Source organism: Petaurus breviceps, unplaced genomic scaffold (genome assembly GCF_028583685.1).
Source record: "Petaurus breviceps papuanus isolate PSGF00001 unplaced genomic scaffold, PetGlider_PUasm1.0 91133, whole genome shotgun sequence".
In the NCBI taxonomy this organism is placed as follows: domain Eukaryota; kingdom Metazoa; phylum Chordata; class Mammalia; order Diprotodontia; family Petauridae; genus Petaurus; species Petaurus breviceps.
The window spans coordinates 54,200,751-54,225,994 of record NW_027187419.1 but is presented as its reverse complement, the minus strand read 5'-3'; the positions used below and the strand labels follow the sequence as shown (position 1 = coordinate 54,225,994).

The 25,244-nt window shown below is 37.2% G+C and overlaps 1 protein-coding gene across 2 annotated transcripts; it reads left to right on the top strand.

Annotated features, from left to right (window-relative positions):
* Positions 1–3: 3 nt before the first annotated feature.
* Positions 4–22,880, top strand: SKA3 (spindle and kinetochore associated complex subunit 3). 2 transcript variants are annotated; one of them, XM_069080446.1, is made up of 9 exons: positions 4–253; positions 1,483–1,544; positions 1,648–1,813; positions 2,869–3,283; positions 15,036–15,139; positions 17,758–17,942; positions 18,327–18,530; positions 22,245–22,375; positions 22,463–22,880. In XM_069080446.1, exons 1-8 carry the CDS (start codon positions 151–153, stop codon positions 22,329–22,331), a joined length of 1,326 nt encoding a protein of 441 aa, XP_068936547.1. In that variant the 5' UTR covers positions 4–150; the 3' UTR covers positions 22,332–22,375; positions 22,463–22,880. The 2 variants fall into 2 exon arrangements, with proteins under 2 accessions (XP_068936547.1, XP_068936546.1); XM_069080445.1 differs by having other exon boundaries at positions 4–301.
* Positions 22,881–25,244: the final 2,364 nt, after the last annotated feature.

Below are 25,244 nucleotides of genomic sequence, written 5' to 3'. Positions count from 1 at the left end.
GTCCCTCCGAACCAATACTGTTCAGGCTGTGGAGAGATTCAAACCAAGTGCGGCGCGCAGAAACTCCTGGAGGAACGGTCTGGTGGTACTTGAAATTCCTGCTGCCTGCTCGGAGCTGGGTGCTGGGCCCGACCCTCCCCGACCTTGCCAATGGATCCCGTCGGAAAGTTTTGCGGGAAGCTGCGTCACCTGGCCGTGACCCTGGAGAGGGAGACGGCCCAGCTGCAGCGGGCGCTAAACGAAGAAGAGGAGGGTAAGGGACTCGGGGGGCGTGGGAGCCTTTCGAAGCCTGCCCGAGACGGTGTGTACCCCCACGCCTTGCCTTTTCTCCAAATTTTGTGTATGGAAAGAACTTCAGAGGTCCGCCAGTCGGTCAACAACCATTTATATACTAGGGGCCTACTATGTGCCAAGCAAGTGCTGGGCAAAAACAAGATCCCTCTCCTTCCAGGAGCTCAAAAACAGTAGGCATATCATTTGCTCATACAAAATGCAAGGTAAATGGGAGGCAATTCTAGTGCCTTTCCTCTGTCGATCATATCTAGTTTAATTTGTACATAGCTTGGTTATGAAAAGTTATTAGCATGTCCTTCCCCATTGACTTGTGAGCTCCTTGAGGATGGGGGTCTTACTTAGCACAATGCCCGGTACGTAGGAGGCTCTGAATAAATACTTGTTGACTGGTTTCAGAAAGAACACACCCCCACAGTGAGGGGTGGGAGGAAAGCATCTCTTAAAAAGAAGGAAGGATTTGAACTGAGTTTTGAAATCAGGAAGCAGAAGTGAGGAAGGAAAGCATTCCAGGAATAGGAGACAGCCAAGGCAAAGGCACAGAGTCGGGAGATGACGAGTATCCCCAAGAAAGTATCCTCAAGAAAGGAACAGTCTCTTATGAGGGGGGTAAAGTATGAGAAGACTGGAAAGGTAGGAGAGCAGGAGGGGGCCCTTAAAGAGCTTTTAGGTCATTAAATCCAACTCTCCTCATTTTACCGAAATGAATTTTACTTAGAAAATTGAGAGCCAGAGAAGTTAGTGACTTGGAGAAGGTCGCAGAGGTGGAGACACAGGTCTTCTGACTTGGAGACTAAAGGTCTTTTCACACCTGGTGCAGTGGAAAGAGTCACCTGGGTATGGAGCCAGAGGAACTGGATTAAAATCTTGACTTTGTGAATTATTTACTTATGTGATTTCGGGCAAGTCACTTGACCCCCTCATAGTTTCAGTTTCCTCCTTTATAAAATGAGAGAATTGAATGATGAACTTACAGGATCTCTTCCATCTTTAAATATATAATTTTGATAATTAATTGGGAGTAAGGAGAGGGTGGGAATAGAGCAAGTTGCATTTTTAAAAGAAAGTGAAGAAAATGTTTAAAAATACTTGTAAACATAGAAGGTTAGGATAATATGCTGTTATGTCTTATGACTTGTATTTTTTCTGACTCTATCGGATATTTTTCCTTCCTCACAATTTATATCAAAGACTTTGAAGATTCTCCAATGAGAATTTTACATGGCTTGCATTTGGAAGTGGAGACTTTAAAGGTAACACTTGGATGTTAACTTGTCTTGTTTCAGTGTTTTGTAACTCCAGTTATTTTAATCACATCTCACCAAAAGTTGGTTGTATATATCTTCCCTTTAAAAGGATGATGTTAATAGTCTTCTGGATAAAAGTCATTCAGAGAGGCAAGAAAGCAACAGTTTTATCAAGAACACCAAATTACTGATGGAAAGGAATAAAATGAATATCACAAAAATAAGAGACTTATTCCAGAAATATGGATATAAGCCAAATGCTATGGAAGATCCAGGTTTGAATTAATTTTTACTTCATAATGAGTTATTTTAGTGTCTTGGGGTTATAGAGTGTTGAGTTGGGAGGGACTGATTATCTCATTTTACCATGTTACAGATGAAGAAACTTCACAGTCTAAGAATCTTGGAAGACAGTATGGTAAAATGGAAAAACCTCAAGACAGAAGCTTTCTGCTCCCACTTTATGACTTTAGGCGTTTTACTTCTCATCTCAGTTACCTAGATTCATTAAAATGGATCATTAAGCTTGTTGCTATCACAGGCTACTATAGGGACAAAACAAAATGGGTGTGAAAATATATTGAATCCTTTTGAAAAAGATGTATGTGAAAAATCAAATAGGAAAAAGTCATTTGACCCGAAATCAGTTTGGATTTTGACCTAAGCCTGCCTTGCTGTTTGTAATTAAATATGTTACTTGTTTTCTCTATGCTCTAGTCTTCTCATTTGTATATAATAATTTCCCTTTTATTTGAACACAAGGATAAATAACTTGTGTAATATGAGATATTTTAAAGTATAAGCACAAATATATTCATATTATATTTATTTGAGCCTAGCTGTGGTTTCATCTGTCAAAAATTCCATCTACCAATGCAAGATGATGAACTCATTATTTAAAGTCTTAAAGATGATTTGAGTCACACAACTAGTATGTGTCCAAAAAAGTACTTGTACCCAGGTCTCCCTGAGTCCAAGTTCAGATCCGTATATGTTATATTACATTGCCCTTTGATAAACTATATATGATAAACCAGTAAGTAGATCAAAGTGTTAAAATAGTACGTAAGAGTACATGGCAAATAATAATGTGTTCAGTTACAGAAAATAAGGAACAATGACTCAAATTCTGTAACAGTTTCTTTTCATCTATCTTTTCTGCAGGAATACATTTTTAAAATGAAATGTGGGAAAGCTGTGGTTGAAATTTGCAGGAGTTAGACTAATCTAAGCAATTCTAAGTAGAACTTTTTTATTTTGGGCATAAAAGATTTTATATATTAATGTTTGACAATTGTTGTGTCTCCTTGATTTCGAATGTGTTTTTCAGTGATAAAAGAGGATGTTGGTGATGTTAAACAAGAGGAGGCTAAATGCAAAAACTCTCCAAAGTCTGAGGCAGAGAAGGAAGATACATCTAATGCTTTGGTTCAAAATGACCATTTTTCTCAGAGCCCTCCACATAGTCCACAGCTTTCAGATTTTGGACTAGAAAAGTATATGTTTTCTAGAAATTGGAATGTTTATCCACCAGCAATGAATATTCCTAAGCAAGAGCAAATAACTATGCATACACCTTTTAAACAATCCTCTCCTAAAGTGTTGAGAACTCCAAAATGCAACTTAAAGATGGATGAGTATGCAGTGGTAACTCCTAAGCTGGAACACTTCGGTATTTCAGAATATACTATGTGTTTAAATAATGATTACACAATGTTACTTAAAAATGCCCAGAAAAATAAAAGGTAAGAAGATCTGTTTAGAAAGTCTTTCTAAGTTGCTAGTTACTTCTGTGCTACATGCTTTCTCATGTAATTCAGTTATCTGGTGTCTTTATATTTTTATTTAATATAATTGTTTAGGGGGAAAAGTGGGAGGGTTTTTATTTGTTTTGTTTTCTTTCAGAGATTGAGATTTTTTTTTTTAATTTTTTTTAAAAGCAATTGGGGTTAAGTAACTTGCTCAGGGTTACACAGCCAGTTATTTCTGGGTGTGGTGCTGAGTATCTGAGCCCAAATTTGATCCAGGTCATCCCGACATTGGAGCCAGCGCTCTTACTCGATGAGCCACCTGGCCTCGCCTAAGCAATTGGGGTCAAGTAACTTGCTCAAGGTTACACTGCCAGGTGTTTCTGGGTGGGTGCTAAGTGTCTGAGCCTGGGATTCGATCTCCAGGTCATCCTGACACTGGAGCCGGTGCTCTTACTCGCTGTGCTACCTGGTCGCCCCGAGAGATTGAGATTTTAATTTTATTTTTCCTTTTTTTTTAATGTCCCTCCAAAAGGATATACTTATCTTATAAGAACCTCACCTGGTATATGAAAAAGAGTTTCATTAGATGTATTCGTCTTATAGATTTCACTTTATCTAGGAAGTCCTTCTAGACTATCCATACAAGATTTGGGGAATCATCATCTGTAACCATAAGCACCAACCACCTCTGCTTCTAAAGCTTTCTGTTTTCATAGACACCCTGCTTTTATAAAGGGGGGAGAGGAATTGTAGTAATAAGAAATATCTATAAATCAAATCTCAGGTTTTTAGTCTGCCAATGTTGTTTCACTCTCAAGGTCTTGTTTTTTCCTCAGAAAGAAAACATGTAGTTCTTCATACTTTATACCTACACCCAAGGTATAAAAAAATCTTTAGCAGGTCTGTGCAGTACCACTAAGTCCCTCAAAATATCAAGACCTAGCCCTTAAATCTTTGATGGAAGGGGGAACAACTCAGAACTAAATCAAACAAAGTGGTCAGGCAGGCAAATGAGGGACAAGTCTCAATGACACTCTGTTTAATAGTAAATAATTTAGGGGCGGCCAGGTAGCACAGCGAGTAAGAGCACCGGCTCCAGTGTTGAGAACACCTGGAGATCGAATCCCGGGCTCAGACACTTAGCACCGACCCAGAAACACCTGGCCATGTAATCTTGAGCAAGTTACTTAACCCCAATTGCTTAGGGGCAGCCAGGTGGCTCAGTGAGTAAGAGCATCGGCTCCAGTGTCGGGATGACCTGGATCAAGTCCGGGCTCAGATACTCAGCACCACACCCAGAAATAATAACTGGCCGTATAACCTTGAGCAGGTTACTTAACCCCAATTGCTTAAAAAAAAAAATAGTAAATAATTTACTTCATAACAAGTGTGGGGTTTTATCCTTGTAACATGGCTGCCCTTGTATAAGACCTGCTGCATGACATAAATAGAATGGGACCATTTCTAGGAATCAGATTGAAACTGCTGAATGATTCAACTAAAAACTTCTGAATTTTAAATTACAGGTTGTAACATTTTGGTTTCCATTTTAGGCAATAAAAGACCATTCTTTTAAGAAGTTTCTAAGTATCAGATTGAAAGAATGGAAAGGTAGCTCCAGGAAGGGTATTCTGTGGTATGACTTACTGAAAAAAGCTGTATAGTCTAGTAGACAAAGCAGTGGATTTTGAGTAAAAACCTAAACTTGAATCTGAACTCTGCTGCCTAGGGGGTTCTTAGCTAAATCACTTAATCTCTCTAGACCTGTAAAATGAAGGGTTTGGAGTAGATCTCCGAAGCTGTTATGCCACATCTACAGCAGGATATTAAGTTGACACTTTAAACTCAAGATAGCTACAGTTGAACTTATATTTTCCTTATAATAGCGCTTCATGTATCTTTGTTTTCTGTCACATACATATTATCATTTTCTTGCTTTCTCATAATTTCCCATGTTCAGAATTTGATTAAACTCAACATTGTCTTCCTACCCACTCTGAGCACCTTCCATGCCTCTGTCCTTGACTTTCTCTTTCTTACCCTCTTGGTGAGCTAATCAGAGCCCATGGGTTTGTTAATTTTATGTAGATGACTTCCAGATATCTGTCCCAGTCTCTTTCCTGAACTCAAGTCCCATGTAGACAGCTGTCTGCTAGACAGCTCACCATATCCAAAACAGAACTAGTTGTGTTCCCTCAAAACCCTTCTCCCCTCCAAAGTTCCCTATATTTGTTGAGGGCACGACTATCCTTCAGTTATCCAGATTAGCTAACTGGCAGTAATACTCAACTCTTCCCTTTCTTATATTTCCCCCATCTATTTATTTGCCAAATCTCATTAGTGTTTTTACCTCCACAACTATCTCCCCTGTCTCCACATATTGAATGCCTCCTTATTCTTTAAATAAAGCCCAATCCAAATGCCACCTATTCCAGGCAGTCTTTCTTGAGTCCTTCATCAGAAACAATATCAGGAATTCCCCTTCCTCTTAGACCTCACAGAATTTTATCTATACCTCCTTTGGGCACTTACATACCATTTTATATTAGTCATTTTGGTTATGTTTCCTGAGGGTAAAGACTTTGTATCTCACCCATTCCTAACACCAGTGCTTAATAAATTTTTAAATTGAATTACTGTTTGTATTTTAGAAGTAAGGTGGTTAAAGCTTAAGAGGTGAAGAAGTTTCTTGTGGTCATAGGTGACAGCCAAGAAAGAAGCCAGGCTTTCTGACTCCAGATTGGTACTCTTTTTCTCTTCTCAGCCTCATTTCCTCATCTATAAAATAAAGATAATTCCTATAGTATTTATCTTACAGGATAATTGTGAAAAATCAAATGAGATAATATACATAAAGCATTTTTTTACAATATGAAGGTCAATTATTATTGCATGGTGTTTCTGTATTTGCATTATATGTGTATATTATTGTCATTGTAGATATAGTCAGATTTTAGTTATCCATGGTATTTGGAGAAATGACTAGAAGGTTAAATTTAAATCACTATGTCTAGGCTTTAAAACAGATCATTCCAAAAATACTATTTTCAGCAATGAATTTCAAGGTCCCTGCAATCAGAATTTTTACTAGAGGTGCTTTTCATATGCCAAGGTGGTTCTTAATACTTGCTGTCAGTAGAAGAACACTCTTAGGTTGTTTAGTAATGCATTTGTGCTGCTGATCTGTCTGTTCCTTAGTATCTGCTTCATTAGTGAGCAAGCAGTATAACCCGTCAGAATTAAGATTACTCTGGTCTTTGGTCAAAGTGAATAAAAGAACTAGTTCATACCTCTTGTGTACATACTACATGTTTAATAAGCATTACTTATATTAAATTTTTTCCTTTGATAACCTTGGCATCTTGAGTACTACATACAATTCCATTAATAAGTAGCATCAGTCAGTCAGCAAACATTTATGTAAGTGCTAGGTAATAATGATAGCTAGCTTTTACATAGTCTTTACTATATGCCAGGAACTGTGCTAAGTTTTGTTTTTAACAAATGTTTCACTTGATCCTTACAGCATCCTAGGAGGTAGGTGCTATTATTCCCATTTTACAATTGAGGACACTGAGGCTAACAGGTTAGGGTGCTTGCCCAAGGTCATACAGCTAGTATCTGAGGCCACATGTGAACTCCTATCTTCCTAATTTCAGACCCAGCTCTGTATTCATTGTACTACCTAGTTGTCTTAAGTGCCTAGATTTTGGGAATACAAATACGAAGGTGGGAAGGAATCAGAGGTTTCATATGGAATGTGATGCTTGAGCTGTTTTGAAGGAAGAGAGGATTCTTTGAGGAAGGTGTGCATTCCAGGCATGGAGGAGAGCTAATGGAAAGGCTCAAAAAGAAGAGATGAAGTGTTGTTTGTGAGGAACAGAGAAGGAGGCCAATTTGGCTAGTTTGTAGAATGTGGAAAGGGGAAATCAGTGGATGATGTGTCTAGAAATCTAGTTCGAATCCAGGTTGTGAAGAGCTTCAAAAATTAAACAGAAGAATTTGTATCTTATTCTTCAATAGAGTTTGAGTAGAGAAGTGACATAAACAGATCTATACTTACAGAAAATCAGTAATATGTAGGTTGAACTGGTGTGGAGAAAGTCTTGAATCAGGGAGACCAATTAGGTTTGTTGTAATAACCTAGGCAAGACATGATAAGGGCCTGAACTAAATCTGTAGCTGTGAGTAGAGAGAAGGAGCCAGATATGAGAGTTGTCATAGAAGTAGAAGTAGCAAGATTTGACAATTGATTGGATATTGTGCGGTGAGGAAGAATGAGTTGAGTTAATATCAGCATAAACCAGGGAGACCTGAAGAATGTTGATGGTTTCAGCAGAGGTGGGAAGTGGCAACAAGTTGATTCTAGAAATGTTGACTTTTTGATGTCTCTGGGATATCCAGTGTAAAATGTCCAGTATGCGGCTGGTAATAGAAGACTGAAGTGCAAGGAGAGATTGGGGCTAGATATCTAGATCTAGGAGTCATCTGCAAAGAGATGGGACATGAGAGCAAATGAGGTTATTCAAAGAGAAAGTGGGAGAGGGAGAAGAGGACTGAATCAACAACAGAATTTAGGAGGTGTGATATGGATAATGGACCAGCAAAGGCGATTGAGAAGAAACAGACAGACAGGAGGAGCATTGGGAGAGAATAGTGTCATGAAAGCACAGAGAAAAGTGTATTCAGGAAGAAAGGGAAGTCGAGTATCAAATGCAACAGATAGTTTGAGAAGGAAGAGAATTGAGAAAAGATCAAATTTGGTAACTAAGATAGGGCCACTTTGTCAGAGTGGGGGATGATTTGAAGAAGTTTTGAGATGAGAAGAGGAAGTTTGCTTCTCAATTTTGTTAGTAAAATAAGAGGGTTTGGGAGACATGCAGGAGACTTGAAGAGAAAATAGAAGGTTTGGAATAGCTTATCCGGAGAGTTAGATAGGGCATCAGTTAGTGAGGAATGAAGGATAGCTTTGCTGCGCTGAACACCCAGTTGGGTTTAGATATGGATTTATATTATACCCAATCAGCACAATTGTATGACTTAAGAACTGCACAGCAGCATGAATAAGAACAAGGAGAAAAATTGTGGGAATAGTTTAAGGCTGTTTTTGGCAAGAGATAGTGGCAATTGGAAAAGAAACCTATAAATAGCCAAGGAGGACACTATAGAATCTGAAATGACTATAGAATTGAGATTAGAGAGAAAGAATACTGATAGGCAAATTAATGATAGACATAAAAGGACTCTAGAAAGATTTGAAGATGGATAAAACATTTTGAGGTGGAAGGAGAACAGGAAAAACTACAGAGAGGAGGTATACTTAGCCCCTTAAGCTACCTCAAGGAAGGTTAGATCTCTACTTTTAAGAATAAAAGGAGAGAAAAAGAATGCTCTAGGTATGAGGATGATCTGTATAAATGTGTGTAGATAGGAGGTGTCAAATTTAAGAAACAGTTGTACAGTCTGGCTGAAAAATATAGATCATAAAGAGGAATAACGGGAAATAAAGCTGGAAAAGTGACTTGTTAGCTTGTAGTGGACCATAGATACTAGACTAACAACTTTGAATTTTATTCTAAAGGTAGTCAAGAATTACTGAGAGTTTTTCAGTAGAATAGAGGGACTGACATAGTAAGGCCAAGCCTTAGGAAAATCATTGGCAGCCTTTTGGAGTATGAATTAGAGAAGAGATACCAAAAGCAGGACGTTTTTGCAATAATTTAGGCAAGAATAGATGATATCCTGAACTAGGGTGTTTGCACTAGGAGTAGAAAGGAGGGAATGGATGCAAGAGATATTATGGAGATAGAATTTATAGGATTTGGCATTTGAGCAAAGAATAGAAGAGGCAGAGATGAGACAGAGGTGACAGTCCTAGATTACTGGGAACTTGTGGTCCCCATAACATAAGCTTTGAGAGGGGGGGAAAGAAATAAATTTTGTTTTGGACACTGCATTTGAAGTCCTGGGAAACATCCTGGTAGGATGTTTCCATCTTCACTCTGCCCCTCCTCCCCCCCAGTTCTGATTTTCAAGGAGTCATTTTCTTCCTTAAGATTTTGGATCTCCTTTTCTAATTGAGTGACTGTTTTTTTCATAATCTCCTTGGTTTTGTTGAATTTTGGTAGGAGATACCTACTAAGCAGTTGACAATAGGACTTAAGCTCCTAAGGGAAGTTAGGGGTAAACACAGATAGACTGGGATGCTATTCACATAGAGATGGTGATTGAAACCATGGGAGCGAATGAGAAAACCAAGGTGGGAAACAGAAAAAGATGACCAGAGGTCAAGAACTTTAAAGGGGTCCCTCATGTATATAGAATGGCAATAGAACAAGATGCCAGTAAAGAAGAGTGAATTGACAAGCATTTATTAAGTTCTTCTGTGCCATGAATTGGGGATCAAACGAAAGGCATAAACAGTCCTTCACCTCAGTAGTCAGAGAAATAAGAAAAAAAATAACGTGGATTAAAATATAAAATTCTCTCTCCTGGATCTATTTTCCAGGTCATTGGTTTTTCCAATGAGAAATTTCACATTGCCTTCTATTTTTTCATATGTTTGGATCTGTTTAATAGTAGCTTGATTTCTCATAAAGTCAGTAGCTTCCATTTGTTCTAATCTAATTCTGAAGGAATTATTCTCTTCAGTGAGCCTTTGAGATTCTTTTTCCATCTGGCAAATTTGACTCTTTAAGGCATTCTTCTCCTCATTGGCTTTTTGAGCCTCTTTTGCTGTCTTCCTCCTGTTTCATGCTTTGATCCTTTTTGTCCCCAAAATAGGAGTCTAACGTTGGATTGCTTTGCCTGCTCATGTTGCCACTCAATTACTTGACTTTTGAGCTTTTTGCCACAGTAGGACTCTGCTACCAGAGAGGAGAGCTTTGTCCAATCACCAGGGTTTTCTCAGCTACTGGAGCTATTAGTTGGCTACCCTCTCTGAAGCCACCAAATGCTCTGGCAAACTGGTCATGCACCCCCAGACCTCTACCCTAGATCACAATCCAGACCCAAGCAGGTTAAAGCAAGAGCAATTACCCCTCAGACTGGTCCCTTGGTCCCCCTACAATCTGCAGGTCAGGAGCTCTGAAGCAGCCATGTAGTGGCAGCTGCGGCCACAGGGCCTCAGCAGCTTCTTCCTCTAGGGGTAAAGGCTGGACCGCACTCCTGGTTCCCAAAGTCCACACTGCATTGACCTCTCACTTTGTCCTTAGCATCTATGAGTTGATAATTCTGGAAACCGCACAGCTGCTGGTGATCTGAAGTCCCTCCAGCTGCTGTTGGTTGTGGCTGCCCTGAGGATAAAACCTCTGGCTCACTTGGGGCTGGGCTTGGCTCCCAGAGTGCTGTGCTGGCCCCTTCTTGCAGGCCTGCTGAGCCGTCTTCAGCAGGAGGTTAGCTTCCCTCTGTCATTTTGTGGGTTCTGTAGCTCCAAAGTTTGTTTAGAGTCATTTTTTACATGAATTGGAGGAGGTGGAAGCAGAAGCCTTGCGGAGGTCCTGTTTCTACTCTGCCATCTTCACTCTGCCCCTCCTCCCTCCCAGTTCTTATTTTCAAGGAGTCATTTTCTTCCTTAAGATTTTGGATCTCCTTTTCTAATTGAGTGACATTTTTTCATAATCTCCTTCGTTTTGTTGAATTTTTAAAGGTTTTTCCTCAATCTTTCTCATTTTATTTAAAGTTCTGTGAATTCTTTTTGGGCAGGTAACCATTTGACATTACTCTTTGGAGTAGAAAAGAAAAGAGTTTCATTGCTTCAATCTCCTCCCTCCTCTGAAGACAAACCCCAGTCTTCTCTATTCCCAAAGTAGCTCTCTGTGGTTGGATTCTTTGTTCTTTACCTATGCATTTTGTGTGTGTGTGTGTGTGATAGCTTAATGTTTTTGTAATTACCTCTAGTCCTGGGTCATGGGGAATGGTGCCTCTGGCCTCAGGTCCTCCTTCAGTTCTCTCTGACCTTAATCCCAAACCAAGACCTCCAGACTCTTCCTGTAAGTGCCCACAGTCTGCAAAGTCCTTGCCTCACTGCTTCTGCACTCACCAGCTGGTGTGTACTGGTTCCTTCTCGCCCTACAGTGTCTCTGCCGCACAGCTGAGTCTGGTGTTCCTAGTCAGCATAAGTTTCCTTGATTTTCCCTGGTTTGAGCAGCCCTACTCCTTTCACTGCCCCAGGAGTAAAAGTTCCTTTGACTGGGGCTGAGGCAGCCTCCCAGCCTTGAAAACCAGAGCTTGCTTGCTGGTTAAGTAGTGTTCCCTAGCCTGGAGGTGTTTACTCTCCTCTGGGACCAAACCTCATCTAGGAATTTTTCTTCTGATATCTGATTGTCCCAGGCGGACTCCTGCTCTGCCCCTTCTCATTATTTTTAGTGCTTTTTTTGTTTTCTCTGAGGTGCTATTTTACCTCTTTTGTAGAGGAAAATCTTGAGAGTTTGGAATTTTCTGACCCTCTCCACCATCTTCCCAGAATCCTCTCTGTGGTTCCAGTTTTCTCAGTATCATAGAGTTATCTATTCAGAGTAAGAGAAGCGTGAATTTAGGGGGATTACAGAAGAGAAATTGAAAAGACTGTTATAGAAAATGTGATAGGAAATCACAAAGAGTTGAATAAGATGATTAATGTGCAGCTGTATAAGTCCATTTGAATTAGCATAATAAATTTGTGGACCCAATTATCACCCACTCTTTACATGCTGTCTCCTCCTACCCCACCCCACTTACTGTCCTTAACAGTATATTCTCATGGTACAGTATTCAATATCTCAGAAGTAGTTGCAGATGAATCACTTTAAGAATTATCAAGGTAAAGTATTTAAGATCAGCAGAGGAAACATTAAAATAGCTGACTATAAGGTTAAGACTTCAGTAGAAAAAAATCAGAACAGGATTGATAATCAAAACTAGGAAAATAGGGAGAAACTAAAGAATCCTCCAAACAGAATAAAAAGTGGATATGGTAGAGGGGAAAAGGAAATGGGTGATGTACCCATATTAACAATATAAAATACAGATGAAAAACAGTTTGAATAGTATATCCAAATAGTATATCACTGTGATAAAGTTCTATTTGTATCAAGAACACGAGGGAAAACAAGTAACATAAATATACAATTTTTTTAAGTTCCTACATGGGTACATCAATGGATGTGGGGTGGGGGGAACCATTGCAAACCACAACAATCATGTATCCTGCAATCTCCCCCACAAAAAAATGGGTATATAAAAAGGCCATTTCTTAATTATAAGTTTACATCTAAAGCCAATAGCGTAAACTTTTGCAGGAAATACAAAGATTAAACAAGGATACTCTCTTTTCCCACTATTATTTGACACAATTCTAATAACATTAGTGATAACAATAAGACAAAAAAGAAATTAAAGGCAAAAAATTGACAAAGAGACCAATATCCCTTTTTGCAGATGACATGATTGTTTATTTTGAAGTCCCCAAAAAATCAGTAAAGTAATTGAGATAGTAGTGTTAATAAAAGTGGGAAGATAGAAAAAGAATGTATGAATCAACATTTCTCTGTAGTAATAACGATATTTAGAAGAAATAATAAAAAGTATAATTCTATTCAGAATACCTAGGAATCAATCAATCAAGACATAAATACCATTACAAAGCACTTGAAAGGAATAAAGAATGAATTACAATAATTGGAGGAATTAAAAATAAATAAGCAAAATGATAATAGAAAAGTTGATTAACATAATAGATTTCCATTAGTTTGTTTCTGATTCTTGCTTAATAATCCTGTCTTTCATGAAACCTGAGAACTTTAACCACTTCAGGAAGAACTGGGAAAAGTTGAAAACAGTTTAGAAAAAATTGTTCAGAGCAGCAATTTAAACCCTGCACTACAGTGTTCTACCTGTACACTTGGTTTTAGTATGAATGGTAACAAAAAAAGTTGAAAGGACAGATGAAGGGTTTTTTTTTTTTCAACAGAAATGGATAGGGAAAGTATTAACAGAAGATCAGATAGTTTTGATTAAATGACATTGGAAAGATTTTTCACAGTTGGTTCAGCTGGGATATGTAGATAAGATGTCAATTGAAAAAAAAAACCTTTTCATTAAATAACTTTTAAAAGATTCTGGTGTCTAAGATATATAAGAAATGAACATAATTATATATCTATCTATATATATGAACAGATGCCATTAATTCCCTAAGAGTTACAAGGTCTATGCATATGATCAAATAGCTCTCGAAAGAATTACAGACTATTGTGAGTGGAGTTGTGAACTGATCTAATTATTCTGGAGAGCAATTTGGATCTGTGCTCAAAGGGCTATAAAACTGCATACACTTTGATCCAGCAGTACCACTACTAGGACTGTATCCCAAGGAGATCAAGGAACGGGGAAAAGGCCCTATTTGTACAAAAATATTTATGATGGCTCTTTTTGTAGTGGCCAAGACTTGGAAAGTGAGGGGATGTCCAGTAACTGAGGAATGACTGAACAAGTTGTGGTATATGATTGTGATAGAATATTAATGTGATACAAGAAATGGTGGGTAGGATGATTTCAGAGAAACATGGAAAGACTTCTGTGAACTGATACAGCGGGAAGTGAGCAGAACCAAGAGAAAATCGTACACAATAATAATATTGTGCAGTGAACAACTGAATGGCTTGGCTATTCTCAGCAGTACAGTGATCTAACATAATCCCAGAAGACTCATGAAAAATGCTATCCATTTCCAGAAAAAGAATTGATGTCTGAATACAGACTGAAGAAATATGTTTTACATGATTATAATGTATAACCTATATCATATTGCTTACCTTCTCAAGGAGGGAGGAAGGGAAGGACAAAATTTGGAACTCAAAACTTAAAAAAAAAAAATCTCCAATGTTAAAAATTGTTTTTATATGTAATAGAGGGGTGGTATTAAAAAAGAAAGAATTGCAAACCATTTACCACATAAGATTGCTTTAAACAACCAGAGAAACTCTTGGATTTCACCTTACATGCCCAACAAAATGTTAAAAATAATAAACATTGGAAATAGTTTAGTGTTAAAAGGGCTGCAATAAGAGATACATTAATATACTGCTTGCTTGATCTGTAAATCAGTACAACTGTTCTGGAAAGTAATTTAGAACAGTGCTTGAAAAAATCTATACCCTTTGACTCAGTTTTTCAAAGCATATAACTTAAGGAAATAAAAAACACAAAGGACTCCTTTATGCCAAAGTAGGTATTCCCACACTATGGTAGGAAAGACCTGGAAACAGAATTAGGGGAATTAACTTTTTTATTTGTTACATGATAATAATGTAATGTTACAACCCTGTAAGAAAATCCAGATGTGCAGGATTCAGAGAAACACTGAAAAATGTTTCTGAACTGATGGAGAGTAAAGGAAGTGAACCTAGGAGAAATAATTCACACAATAACTACAACAATATAAAGAGAATAATAAAATTAAACTAAAGCTGTGTAGTAATAATGAACAAGCAAGACCTCAGAGAAAAGTGAAAATGCACCTCTCCATTGATGGGGTCAAGAGCCATGGGTTGTAGAATATTGCACTTATTGTCAGACACAATGAATGTATTTTTTTTTTCCATTTTAAATCATTACAGAAGGCTAGCTGAAGGAGAGATATAAAGTATTAATATGAAAAAGAATAGAAAATAACTTGCTTTATAGGCAATTAATGTGCAAGATTTCTATGATAGTATGGTTATATTTGATTATTAAAAAGTCACAAACTTTTTTTTCCCTGTCTTAGTTTGTCTAAGAATAATAGTTATGAAATAAACGTAGAAGCAAGATTAGGAAGCAACAACATCCTAATCCCTCCTGATTCCATACTTCAGCAGTCAAAAGAAAATTGTAAGTATGAACTTGGATCAAATTCTTCTCATCTGTCACCTTTGCAAATTATTTTTGAAAGCAATCTATCATACTGTCTAGAACACTGGACTTGGAGTCAGGAAATCCTAGATTTTAATCCTTCAGATATTTATTAGTAAGTTACTTATTAGCAAGTCAGTAGTCATGAGATCCTGGTCAAGTGATTTAACCTCTTTTTATTTGCCACTGTTTGCTAATCTATACTGGTTTGTTTGTTTTTTTCGTAGTTCATCCACCTAGGTTTCTTAAACTGTGTCACTTTAAGGACAGCTTAGGAAAAAGGTTCTTTGTGGACCTTGATAACTGCCTCTCCAGCTCTTTAGAGATAGTATACACCCTTCTTTAGGAAAAGTTTAAACACAATAAATGCTTAGAAATTAAGTGTATAGTATGGGGAAATAACAGGGGATAAAAAAAAAAAAAGGATGAGGTTTAAAATTTACAGGCTTACAGTTGTCTTAATGAATGTGTTTTGCATGACCTTCTTTTACTTGTTTCCTTTTTCCTTCCTGACTGGCCCTTTTCTACCAGGTCTTGTCCTAAGATTTTTTTTTCCTATTGCTATTCTGTCTTGTTACCTTGACAAGGTGACTAGTGTGTCAGCCTTCCTACCGTGTTTCCCCAATAATAAGACACTGTCTTATTATTTTTTTGGACAGAAAAACACCAGAGGGCTTATTTTCAGGGGAGGCCTTATTTTAATGAACATTGACAGCAATTTTAATAAACAGGTAAATGTGAACAAAAAAATGTACCTTTATTCAATAAGCAAATCACTGGGGAAGAACAGGATGACGCGCTCACTGCTGCAGCTCTGATTGGATGCAGCTCGGAGCGCGGCGTGCGTTTCACGGGGCGGGGGGGGACGGTGCATACAGAGAGTACCATAATGTAGCGTGTAGCGCAGGGGATCACCTTCACTACAGTAGCAATCTCAATAGGGCTTGTTTTCGGGGGAGGGCTTATTTTCGGGATAGGTCTTATTATCGGGGAAACACGGTATATGTTTTTCCCTAACCCTCAACTCTAGGAAGAAGGCTAAGGCCTTAGGGTAATCACCTTTCTAACTCCAGTTCATGAGCTTCTGATTTGTGTCTCCCTCACCTTGGACCTGCCATAGACATAGAGAAATCTTTCCTCTTCTTTTTTCAGAAAAAAGATAAGGCTTTTTATTTCCTTTGACCTTCTCTCACTTAGTTTTACCTTTCCTCATTCACATTCCTTTTGAAGATCTCTGTGCTCTGGCCTTGGCCTATTTTTTATAAAGGACAGGACACATTAATAGAACATTCTTCCCACCTATGAGGTAGGGCCCAAAATGGAAAAAAAGTTTCCAGTTCCCTTTCTTCCTAATTAGTTACGGCTATCATTTTGTAGATTTTTCTGATAGGAGCAGGGAACTCTTTACCCACTTGTAGGTTAACTGATAATTGGAGGGCATCATTTTGTAATTCTGCATAAAAAGCTGGGATTATTTTCCCCTAAATGTATTGACCCTTTACTTGCTTTTCTCTCTACTTACAGAGAGAGCCTCACCAGATTTTCTAGTAGCATTTCTGTAGGCACAGCATTTTATTGCCCTGAGGAGCTGAGTGTTGTCTGTATATTAGACTTCTTTTTCAACTATGCCTTATCCATATCTTTTTTTCTTTCCAATAAAAAATCAAGTCCTGGCATCAGTTTCTAGGGATTCTACTACTAGAAAAAGCCTGAGTGAATATCTTGTCATTTGACTAAATGAAATATGTTTGTGGTCACTTATGTAAAAAGCTGAACATTATCAAATCCTTAGTTAGAAATACACCACCATGTTATAACAGTTCTTGGACTCGGTATATATTTTGACTTACAGCACTTTTTCAAGTACTGTAAGTAGGAAGATTTTTTTCTTATAATACTAGCACATCACTTAACACTTGATTATTTTTAGTGTTCTTCAATTAAAAATGTTTCTTGAGTCTATTTTATCTATTTTGTAAATTGGGGCAAGACTGGACCTATTGTTTCATTATTATAGGGAAATCCCACTGTGGAAATTAAATGCTAGTAAAGATTAAAAATTCAATTTATAGTGTTTAGGTGGGTAGTTGCCAGAAGCACTGAGATTAAAATGATTTGTCTGATTATAGAGCATGGTGTTTGTTGGAGACAAGACTTGAACCTATGTCCTTCTAAATCTAAGGCCAGCCCTACACTAATGCATACAGTTACCCAGAATACCTACTCCGCATGAAATGCTATCAGGGGAATAAAGAAGTATAAGAAGACTTTAATTTGTCTCTAATCTTTTCTCTCTAGTGTATGAACTCTTTTAAGAAAATGATTTATTCCTCTTATGTATTTACCATTTCTGAGCGTGTATTATAATAAGTATTTAAGCAGTTGACTGATTTATAAAGCAGTTAGTCATCCTAGCTACCCTAACCATAAATACCTACTTAGTCTCTATTGTGGCTTTCCACAGGGCTTCATTACCTGAATTAACTCATCGTTTGTGAATATTTCCAAAAATAAGTATGCTAGTATGTCAAAGCTTGGAACCTAAAAGTTAAAATCTTTATAACTTTCTTCCCATATTATATATGTGTCTATTCTAGGTGTTAACCATGCTAATTCCCCTTTGGAACCTGTATTCTTCACTCCTAGCTTGAAAATCCCATGTAGAAACAGTAATCCAGTTTTAAATGCCCATAAACCTAAAGAGCTTGATATCTCCACTAATGATAAAGAAATACTACTTCATCCAAACTTTAAAATGGATAAGTTAAAAAAAGAAACAAAGGTAAGTTTATAAATTAGAAAAAATAAGGTAATGGGTGACTTCTCTGCTACTATGTAATCTGGTCAGGAAGCGAGGAAGCATATGCCACATTTACTAATTATGATTAATTGTGAATTGTTTGTGCTTTCTTTCTTAAAGTACTTGTATTTAACTGTTTGGGATTTATTTGTCTTTTAGATATTCATGTATATATAAATACATACACAAGTACTTATATACATGCATGTGAAAACACATATAGTTATGTATGTATTTGTATCCCCAGTGCCTAGCACAATACCTGTCACGTAGTAGATGTTAATAAATGCTTGTTGACTGATTTAATTCAGTTTGCTAAATAAATTTTACTATTATATAAAAATATTGGTCACTTTTATACAACAGGGGATAATAATTCCACCAACATCAGACTCAAATATTTTGCCAAGCAGTTTGGAATCAGAAGATTGTACTTCATTGGTTTCACAAACTGCCGGGTACTTTGAACATTATGGAGAACTCTCTACTTCCAAGATTTCTGTCAGTGAAAACCTGCTAAGAACACCCACACCTCCAGAAGTAACTACAATTACGGACGATATATTACAGGTTATTTTTTTCTTAAGTACATGTATTATGTTTGATATTTCTATTTTGTTCAAACTTTATGACATCTGCTATATAATGTGGATATAATTTTTGTAGATTCCTAATCCCATTTCCACAGTGACTATTCCACATCTTTTTCATTATCTTATCACTCTTACTTTCTATGGACAACTTTATTTTCCTGTATATCAACCCATTCTTTTTTACTTCCATCTCAACAGGAACAATCTTGCTTCCTATCTTCAAGATTCTTTTTTTTTTTTTTTTGCTTTTTTTGGAGGGGGGAAGGCAGGGCAATTGGGGTTAAGTGACTTGCCCAAGTCACACACTTAGTGTGTTAAAATGTCTGAGGCCAGATTTGAACTCAGGTCCTCCTGACTCCAGGGCCGGTGCTCTGTTCACTGCACCACGTAGCCACCCCTATCCTTGAGATTCTAAACCTTATTTGGCAATCTTGTGAAACTTATAAACCACTTCTCAGATTCATGTTTTCAAATGCATAAAATACATAGGATTACAAAGGAAACCAATTATATTAAAATACAGTTATCAACATTTTTTAAAAACAATTTCAAAGACCCCAGGTTAAGAACTGCCCTCCACCATCATCTAAAACCAACCCAGAAAGTATTTTTAATAATACTACTTCCCAATTTCTCCATATCCTTGCTTAATCACTTGTTCCCTTTCCATCTCATCTATCTTCAGACTTTTTCACTGTTTTTTTTTTCTCACTAATCACTTTTCCTTTACCTGTTTCTGCCTCAAGCATTTCTCTAACAAGTAGTCTGCATTCAGGTGTTTCTTTTTCATTATCCAGTCACACTTTCATTCTCTACAATCTTCCTTACAATATAAATTTACTTATTTTTCTAGTATATGGTTTTTAATTTTTATTTATTTATTTTAGTTTCAACATTCATTTCCACAAGATTTTGAGTTCTGAATTTTCTCCCCATTTCTCCCCTACCCCCCACCCCAAGATGGCAAGCATACTGATTACCCTTTCCCTCTCTTCTATTCCCTCCCCATCCCCCCTTTTACCCTTACTTTCTTGTAGGGCAAGATGGATTGCTGTATCCCATTGCCTGTATATCTTATTTCCCACTTGCCTATAGAAACAATTTTTTAACATTTGTTTTTAAAACTTTTGAGTTCTAGATTCTTTCCCTTCTTCCCTCCTAACCCATCCCCATTGAGAAGACAAGCAATTCAATATAGGTAATAATACATGTGTAGTTATGCAAAACATTTCCATAGTAGTAGTATTGTGAAACGCTAACTATATTTCCCTCCATCCTATCTCACCCCCCATTTATTCAGTTTTCTCCTTTGACTCTGTCCCTTTTCAAAAGTGTTTGCTTCTGACTGCCCCCTCCCCCAATCTGCCCTCCCTTCTATCATCTCCCCCTCTAATACCCTTTCCCCTGTTGTTCTGTAGGGTAAGATACCCAGTTGAGTGTGTATGTTATTCCCTCCTTAAGTCAAATCCGATGAGAATAAGGTTTACTCATTCCCTTTTATCTCCCCGCTCTTCACCCGCCCCCGGTAACTTTCTCTTGCCTCTTTTATGTGAGATAATTTACCCTATTCTATCTCCCCCTTTCTCCTTCTCCCAATATATTCCTCTCTCACCTCTTAATTTTATTTTTTAAGTATCATCTCAACTCACCCTGTACCCTCTATGTACATACACACACACACACACACACACAGTCCCTTCGACTATCCTAATACTGAAAAAAGTTTCATGAGTTACAAATACTGCCTTTCCATGTAGGATTGTAAACAGATCAACTTTATTAAGTTCCTTATGATTTCTATTTCCTGTTTACCTTTTCGGGCTTCTCGATTCTTGTATTTGAAAGTCAGATTTTCTGTTCAGCTCTGGTCTTTTCATCAAGAATACTTGAACGGCCTCTTATTTCATTAAACGTCCATATTTTCCCCTGGAAGAATTATACTCAGTTTTGCTGAGTAGGTGATTCTTGGTTTTAATCCTAGCTCCTTTGACTACAATATAAATTTAAGCTTCCTTGAAATTCATTACAATTAGTCACTTAACCCCAATTGCCTTGCCTTCCCCCCTCCAAAAAAAAAATCTTTATAATTTCTTCATCCGCTACTTTATTGAATTACTTTCTCAAAAGAGAAAAGTAAGGCATAAATAACTCTTTCAGAGGTTGTCAGTGACCTTTTTCCTAACTTATCTCTGACCTCTCTGTAGCGTATGATATGCTGTTGCATAAACTCTCCTTCTTTGGATTCTGTGACATTGTACTTTTCTTGATTTTTCTGCCCAACATTTCCCATCCAGCTACATTCCTGTACTTCTCCAAGATACTTCAGCCCTGGAACTCACACTCTGTCTCTGGAGCCAGTTCCCTACTTCTAATTGAAGGGTGGTGACCCCTCCTCCCAGAATTTCCATTTAAGGAGGGCACCCAGGTCAACAGTCTCTTTGTTTCCCACCTAGTGACACTTGCAGATTTCTTCAGTATGCCTTTGTGCCAGGTACCCTTTTCCCTTTCCTCTCTTTTCTGTTTCATTTGTACCTTATTTTCCCTCATTATATTACGAACTTGAGAACAGGAACTTGTTTGCCTTACTTTGTATCCCCAGTGTTTAACAAAATTTTTGCAGGGCACATAGTAGGCACTTGATCAGTGTTTATTAACTAACACAACTGTCCCCTTTTCCTTCTCCTTGTCCTTTAATGTTGGCATTCTCTAAAACTCTGGTTTTGGCCCTCTTCCATTTGCTCTACTTTCCCTTGGCAAGCTTATTCACGCTGGAAAACCTCCATCCATGAATTCTCTTGAGTTCTATCTCTCCATTTCCACAACTGCCTGCTAGATATCTCTGATTATTACCCCACATTCATAATGTCTAAAACCAGATTCATAGCCTTCCCCAAAATCTATTCTTTCTTATTTCTGTTACTGGTACTAGCCATTTTAGTCACCCAGGCATAAAATCTTGGCATATTTTTTTACCCCTTGCTCTCTATTCCACACATTCAAGCAGTTACCATTTCAGTAGACTTTTATTACACACCTAATCTGTGCTACTTTATTGGACACTGAAGACATAACAGTAAGACACAGTCCTGTGCCTTGTAGAAATTTACAGTCTAATAAGGGATATAAGGCATACACAACTAATATATTTAAACATGATAAGTACATAGAATACTTAGAAAGTTGGTATACAAGTTCTGAAGAGGAAGAGAGTGCTTTCCAGATAGGGACCTTATAGAAAGTTTCATAGAAAGTAAGTCATAGTGAACACAATGCCTTGCCTTCTATTTTGGGGTAACTGATGGTTAGAAATTACTTCTCTTCTACTGAGCTGAAATTTTTTTCTCTGTAACTGCTATCCATTCTGGCTTTCAGTTACATAGGATAAGTCTTAATCCCCTAATCCTTCTTTCTACCCACAATTGCAAGCCTTGCCTCATTCTCACCTCTAGTTCCCAAATAAAATTTTTACTTTCTCCACCTTATTGTTAATTTTTCTAAAGGGCATATATACTGCAAACAGAATTTGTGTATACATCTTTGTGTACATAGATATATAACACACACTAGGATTTTCCCAAAATATTATAAAGACAAAATGTTGATGCTTTTCTAAGTATTTTTAATCACCCTCCAAATGTATTTTGTTCAGATGACATAACAAAAATGTTTTGTTTTGTTTTTCAAATTTTAGCTGTTATCCAAGTATGAGTCAAAATTAGCGACTCCTATAGCATTTAAACCACGATCCAGCAAAGCACTGTTTCCCACATTTAAATGAAAGGTTACTCAAGAGGGATACAACAAAATAAACTACTAAAAAGAGTAAGTAATTTTATGGCATTCTAAAGAAGTTACTGTCTCATTTGGAAAGTTTTTTTTTAAGGTTTTTTTGTTTGTTTGTTTTTACAGTTGATATTTTGTCATCACTACTCTGCTCACCCAGATTCTTTGAACATATTCACTCTATGAAATGCCACTAAAGAACACAAAGATGGGAAGAGCAGCTGTACCAAACCTAGCATATTTAGAAGAGTTCCATGCAGGAGACAAAATTATTTTTAAGGAGAGATTCTCAAGGAACCTGAAAGAAGAGAGAAAACCAAATTAGTTTCAAGAAAATCATATTTTCTACTCCCCCAAAAAAGTGACAGAGAAAGTGTATCAATAATTCAATCCATATGCCTGCTTTCCCATTTCTGCAAAATCTTTAGGGGAATAATTTATATATTGAAGACATTTATATTTATATATTAAGGGCATAATTAATGAAGATAAGAGGAGAGAATTGGCAGTCTTTACAAATAAAAATATCTTTTTTGCAGTTTAATTAATGGTGTAGGGTTAACATTCTTTTTTCTGTTAAAAAAAAATCGAATATTTTGCTTTGGTAGAGTTTACACCTTAAGGATTTGCTTCGCTTTACAAGTCAAAATCATATAAGAATTCTTGAAAAATCAAAAGAGGCCTCTGGCCCTCTGATTACGAATATAAAAGAGGAAGGGTTTATGCTTACCAACAATGTTTGCCACTGTTCTGGATGATATTCAGCACATAAGCCAAATGACAGAAGGATTCCACATAGATGTTGAGGTCCTGCAGATGTTTCTGTTTCCACATGACATTGTTTTGATCATAAAAGAGTTCATCTTACCTATCCAAACAAGGAAAAAAAACCAAATGGGTGAAGAATACCTATTTTCTAGACTATGGATGGACAGCATATAGAGCTGGTTCATTAGTATTTAGATCTTGGACAGAACTATGGATAGATAATGAGCAGGGACTAAAGAGGAAGAAAATGGACTAGATTGCTGTAGGAAAATTGTGTAATGCTTTTAATGACCTTGATCCATGTTTTTTGACATAAGCGTTTTACTGTTGATGCTTACACAGTTGCAAGTAACAGAATAACCGTCCTTGAAGAAGACTTAAAGTTGTCAGGCAACCAAAGAGCAATAGAGGCACAAGCTGACATTTATAAAGTGCTTTTATACTCTCTCCATTGGATCCCTAAAGTAATTCTGTGAGGTCTGAATTCTATTATTGTACCTATTTTACAACAAGGAACCTGAGGCTCATGAAAGGTAGAGAAAATCACCTAGGCTTAGGTAGTAAACATTCAGGGTAGGATTTAATATGTCTTCCTCTATCCCGTACTCTATCCACTTTGTCACAATGTGTATGTAATGAAGAATTGAACAAGAAAAGTAGTATAAAGTGTGCCCTTAAACAGAAAAGAGCTGGACTGATCATGAAACAAGAGATTGATAACTCATTGGTAGCCTACTTGATTCATTAGTAGCCACACAATATCTAGAGATAGGTAGAAAGACAGAATTTAGTAAGTACTTAACTATGTGCCATAAACTATACTTAAATTGTGCATAAACCATGCACTTGGCATACAAAACAAGGAACTAGATGGTCTCTATTCTCAAGGAGTTTGCTTTCAGAAGGAGAAAGACAAAATATAACAGAGCCTGGAAGGCAGGGACCAGCAAGAGAATGTAATTAGGAGATTATTCATGGTGGGGGCACAGCTGTACTGCTAAGGAAATGAAACAAAACAGAATTAAGGTGAGGTAAGCATGTGAAATGGTGTCTCTGCTATGAGACCTTCTCTCCTAATTGATAAGTACCTGGCCAGATTCAAGAGGAAGTCTCCAGCATGTTGGGTGGACCTCCAGTGGAGAATTTTCAGAAGAATTTAAATAGGAATTGCACAGTATGAGAAGATATGGGTAGCATTGAAGAACTGACAGTGCCTTGAGATTTCTTGCTTAAATAAGGCATTTATTTCTCATAGCTATAGGGGAAGAGATTCTGAACATTCTTAGTGTTTTGGAGAAGCTTCTTAAAGCTAAACAAAAGTCACTATTTTTATAATCTTTATATAAACCAAAAAGATATATTGGAGTGTTTGAGAGATCGTTGAGTTAATATGGAGTTGGAAGACAAATGATAGATGTGAGAAGTTGATATATTGAGGCAGAGGCACAGTTCCCAAACTGTTTCTGGAAGCAAGCAACATTAGCAGGGTAATTGATTGCAACACACTGAGCAGGTATTTTCCTTTGTTTTGCCTAGAAACACCAAAATTTCCGTGATATAGACAGTTTACCATAGTCCTTCAAACTAGCAACATCTAACTTCCCAATATCTCTGTAATAATGTCAAGCTCTTGTAATTAATAAAAACAGACTTAAAGTCCTGATGCCAAATTATTAACATTTTGTGCTCCTAGGGCACAAGGACTATCCTAGAAATTGGGACTTTCTTCATGGTCAGTGAGTCTGAGGAGGCAGCTATCATCAGTTCTGTACTGATGACCATTGAGGAAATCAAGTACCATTATTAGATGGACCTGTTTCCTTTGGGAAGAATCAAGTGGTGGCAAGAAGCTTGAGAGAGGTAGCAAGCTAGGATAATGACATATAAGAGATGAGATTCCTCTTGTGACCTACCTTTCATACTTACTAAAGAATACCCACTAAGAATCAGCTGAGCAGATAATTTTTTTTGTTTGGGGTCATTATGAAATTGATTAATTGCATTACTGTGCACTTTATACTGTATAACTTTGCCAGGAAAGTCAAGGATATAGGTATATAACATTTTCTGGACTTTTCTGTTAATAAGTAGTCTGTCTAATCTGTGTGGGATCCTTTATACCCATGTAAGAGTCCATTTC

Bases quoted from the DNA above. Each gene is read 5' to 3' on its own strand.
- SKA3 (XM_069080445.1), top strand. From the start codon at position 151: ATGGATCCCGTCGGAAAGTTTTGCGGGAAGCTGCGTCACCTGGCCGTG. The intron at 3,284-15,035 runs GTAAGAAGATCT...TCCCTGTCTTAG, and splicing joins AATGCCCAGAAAAATAAAAG to TTTGTCTAAGAATAATAGTT. The intron at 18,531-22,244 runs GTTATTTTTTTC...TTCAAATTTTAG, and splicing joins TTACGGACGATATATTACAG to CTGTTATCCAAGTATGAGTC.